The 4,351-nt window shown below is 45.4% G+C and overlaps 1 protein-coding gene across 1 annotated transcript in view; it reads right to left on the bottom strand.

The window, feature by feature from the left end:
* LOC124058682 (protein NLRC3-like) overlaps positions 1-3,154 on the bottom strand; it is a 28,126-nt gene extending 24,972 nt beyond the window's left edge. Inside the window, exons 1-3 of the mRNA XM_046388139.1 lie at positions 2,750-3,154; positions 1,088-2,209; positions 856-975 (exon numbers count right to left, since the gene is read on the bottom strand). Coding sequence (XP_046244095.1) covers positions 856-975; positions 1,088-1,212 — 245 coding nt within the window. The 5' untranslated portion in view covers positions 1,213-2,209; positions 2,750-3,154. The remainder of the gene's footprint in view (positions 1-855; positions 976-1,087; positions 2,210-2,749) is intronic.
* Positions 3,155-4,351: the final 1,197 nt, after the last annotated feature.

Here is a 4,351-nt window from a genome sequence, read left to right as displayed (position 1 = left end):
TCTTACCTTCCTTCAGCAGAGTCGTGTCCACCTCTGAAGTTAAGAGGTTCAGTGATGGACCAGTCACTCTTCATGGACACACAGCTGGGTACAGGAGAGTCTGCTGTCTGCTGGTCCACACTGATAGAAACACACAGACAAACTAATGCGCCTCTCAAACCTTCACTTTGATGGTCAAGCTGGAGACAAAACATTCAAAGCTCTGCCGACTCCTGGAGATGTGAGCATCTCAGTGAAGGTCAGAGAGAGGAAGAGGAGGGAACAGGAGCTCTCCAGGGAGACATGACAAAGGCAGGAGGACAGCAGGACAGGAGGGGACGCTCCTCTGTCTCATGAGGATTTGCAAGCCTTCATGCAGGACTGAGGGGACAGTTAATGTGCTCGTCAGCAAACAGCATTTTGACTTCAGTGTGAATGTGATGACGACACACTGGAAGCCTCCCTTTGCTTTCTGATGTGGACTCTAACTGACCCTGATGTCATGTACCTCAAATGAACAGCCTGAAGGAGTCAACAGTCCAGATGTGCTATTGGCTGATTTCAATTGTTCAGCCCAGCTCTGTAGTGAGAGTGAACAACAAACTGCTCTGAATCTTTGACACTGAAAAAAGCTGCTGGAAAATAAAATCCAACCTCGTCTATTTTGTTCACTTGATGAGTTGATTAGAAGGAACAATCAAAGTGAAGGGACAGCATGTGGGGGGGCAGAACAAATCCATGATGGTCTCTACCTGCTCTCATGCAGCTCCTGAGTAAATATGAAGAAACATGAAGTCAATGAAGAAGAATCTGAAGCAGCCAGGATCACAGGAAGTTATGGGAAAGTTCCTGCTAACTGGGACTGTGTTGACTTACTGAGTCTCTGAAGGAAGTCGTCCTTTAAAATATATTGGTGGACCCATGGACCTGTCACTCTTCATGGACACACAGCTGGGTTCAGGTTCAGGACAGTCTGGTCTCTGCTGCTGCTCGGGGCTTCAACACAACACACACAGAGCTTTGAGTGTGAATAATGATGGTGGAGTGATGTGAGTGCTGAGCTGTGACATGGAGAAGAGTCATGGACAGTTAGAGATCCTCATCTCACCTCTGAGCTTTGGTCTGGCTGTCATGTTCCCCACACAGAGTGGTTTTAGAGGGAGGGACTCCCTCCTCTGTCTCCTCACACTGATTCATAGCAGAGCCCACACCTTCACACAAACACAACAACATGCTGTCAGAGCTCCAACATTCATGACAACAACGTCTCCATCACACGTTACAAGATTTCTGCTGCTGTCCTGCTGGTGGACGTCCTGCTGTGTTTTCTGTGTTGTGGCTGTTGGATTCAGTTCCCCCTCAGAGTACATGAACTTGGATTCAGTATCACATCCTGAGCTGAGCTGACATTTAGCTGCAGGAAGTCGCCCCCAACGTGAGGAGAGAACAGTGGAAACCAAAGCAGAACCGCCTTCAGTTCCTGTGGTGGAAAAGTCTGAACCTCAGTGATGGTCAGCATGAAGCTTGTAGCTGCAACAACTTCTCCATCATTCACACAGTTAACATCACTGGGTGGAACTGGAGTCAACATGAGGACATGAATTCATCTGACTGAAACATTATCACATCTTTGTTCGAAAACAGAAAAGAGCTTCCACTTTGGAGCTTCCATTCTCTGGAGTTTTTGTTCTCCTCTACAAGTCTTCATTACATCCACTCAAACTCCACATTTTTGATCGATTTTTTGTCCAACTTGTAATCTCAGCCCCTCAGATTCAGTGGAAACATCATCAGGAATGTGCAACACAAAGTTTGTGTTTATAGTTCAGTTCCTGAGTTTAGTGCCTGTGGCTCCATGACGATAAAGAAATAAGAAAGTCTTCATATTTGCTCTCTTCTTCATATTTTTATTGTCTTGTGAAGCAGAAACTCCAGCTGAAAGCCCTGACTGAAGTTCTCTGCTGTCTTCTCTTGGACTGATAGTCCTGTCCCACCACAGCAACACAAACCATATTAGCATTTCCTGACAGAGACGGTGGCGAGTGTTAAACCCAGACTGCAGGGTTCAAAGTTTCCCTTCGGAAACCTCTGGGCTTCCTCACAGACACTCTGGAAGTCTTTGGATTCAGTCTGTGGGTCAGGACTAAAAGGACGCTTTGCTGCTGTTGACGACGGGGTCCACCAGTTAAAAGATTCACACTTCTGATTGCAGGAGGTTTGTGACACACACCTGCCAATCAGAGACACAAAGCTGACAAACCAAACCCAGGGACCACAACACAAGCCCCGCCTCCTCCAGTGTCTGACATCACAACATGAACTTTCCTAAATTTGTCTCCTGGTAAAGACAACAAGCAGCAGGAGTTCTTTGATTCACTGCTGGGTGTCGTTTTGTACCGTCAGAGAATAAACAGCTGATCGAGTTTCAGTCAAAGATAAAAACCAGTTCAGGCTGTCAGACCAGTTCTGACTGTCCCTCATCTCTCAGCAGTGAAGTCAGCTCAGCTCAAGTTCTGACTTGTTTCCTGGTGCAGATGAAATGTGAATAAACTCAACATGAAAAGGCTCATTTTGGACCAAAAGTCACATCTCATAGACTCATTAGTGAATTCATTCATGAATATTCAGACCTACAAACAGGAAACAACAGTGTTGTCAGAATGCATCACTGCTCTCATCTACAAGTCTGTTATGTAGCTCCCAACATAACGAGTGACAGCAAACAGTTTCTTCATCAAAGGTGTGTCGTGTTACCTGTCAGGGGTCTCACCTGTTCAGCTCCACACGAGATCAAACACACTTTGTTTCTTCGTCCGCAGACGCCGACAGACGCTGCTGGTGTTCGTCCGACCGACAGCCGTCACATCCTCATACCTTCAAATCCAAATCCAGAAACGTCAGTCTGACGTGAGAGCAGAGAGCCAGTGTGAGCTGCAGTGCTGCCAGTCAGCAGCAGGTGGCAGTGTTACTGAAGGTCTGTCAGTCAGTCTGAACCGCAGCTGGAGACACTGACGGAGCTCCACAAAGTCCAGACTGCAGCAACACTGAAGAAGAAGACAATCAGCTTCATTACTGGATGAGGAGGGACAAACAGTCTGTGAACTCATGTGACAAACACAAACTGCATCAACAAGCACAGAAGAAGAAGAAGAAGAAGAAGAAGAAGATGCTTCATTGTCACATACACTTTTCTGGGTGGTACAGAAGACGGCTCACATCAGGCTCAGTGATGAAGAAGAAGATGATGATGTTATCATGAATGATTCCACCTGTAGTTGTTGTTGTATTTTACTGTTATTTCCTGTCCGATTACAGTCCGGTCTGTAGCTTTCCCCACTGGGAGCCCCTGCACATGTGAGGAGGAAACCTCAAATTCTACATTGTTATAAATCTGTTTTCATGTTCTTTAAAATCTGTTCTAATGTGTCACATTCAAAATAATTTCTATTTAATTTGTAGTCACATGACCTGCTCTGATGTGAGTGAGTCCAGTACGAATCAACATGAGAAAGTTAACTCCTGGCAACCACTAAAGCACCAGTTAGTTTGCTGACAACACAGCAGGTTAGCTAACATGGAGGAAAAGTTAACTCAAAACCTTAACAAAGACAAGAACCAGTTCAACCATCTTGTAAGATCTTCAGCTGGAGCTTTTCTCCACATTTAAACTGCTTCTCCTCAACATTAAATGCTTCATGGTTCACTTTGTGTCTGTGTGACGGGTACAACAAAAGTACATTTCCAGCACTCACAGCGTTAAGTCAGACCCAGCAGAGTCATATTCATATGTCACGTCCTCTTAACAACAGCACTGATAAAAAACAGATGTAGTAACCAGAGGAGGCCACCAGGGGGAGCAGAGTGTGTGAGCTGTGAAGGAGGCGCGTCACTGCCCGCCCTCAGTGAATACACACATGTAGTGATGGGAATTGTCTGTTCTTTTTGCTTTTTCCTCATTCTTCCGTCCTCTGATTGGTCGGTCAGAGCAAAAGTCACAGTCAAGTGTGACTAGTTCTGAACTGCTCCGGATGATGTACATGGCACAGTTGCTGTTGTAGTCTAGAGGTCTGGAGTTGTCTTAACTGTGTTTCTTGTTGTATTAATAATGGTAATTATTAAGCTCTGAAATTCCTCTCTCTAATGCCACACCTTGTCATGTTGCGCTTTTGGACAGTATTGATGTTTTTTTATAATTGCGACGTGATAGTGGTTGTGTTAAGAGGTGGACCAAATCGGATATCAGTGTTGTGTTGTTCGCGAACGATTCGTCCAAAAGAATCTTTTAAGTGAGCGTACTGAACCGAATCATTTCCTCAAGTGATTCATTCGTTTCTCAGTTCAGTTGAGCTGTCAGCAGCACAGCTGCCACTTC

The sequence above is a fragment of the Scatophagus argus genome, chromosome 5, assembly GCF_020382885.2.
Source record: "Scatophagus argus isolate fScaArg1 chromosome 5, fScaArg1.pri, whole genome shotgun sequence".
NCBI lineage: Eukaryota > Metazoa > Chordata > Actinopteri > Scatophagidae > Scatophagus > Scatophagus argus.
The sequence above is the reverse complement of the archived record's forward strand: the minus strand, read 5'-3'. Positions and strand labels throughout refer to the sequence as shown.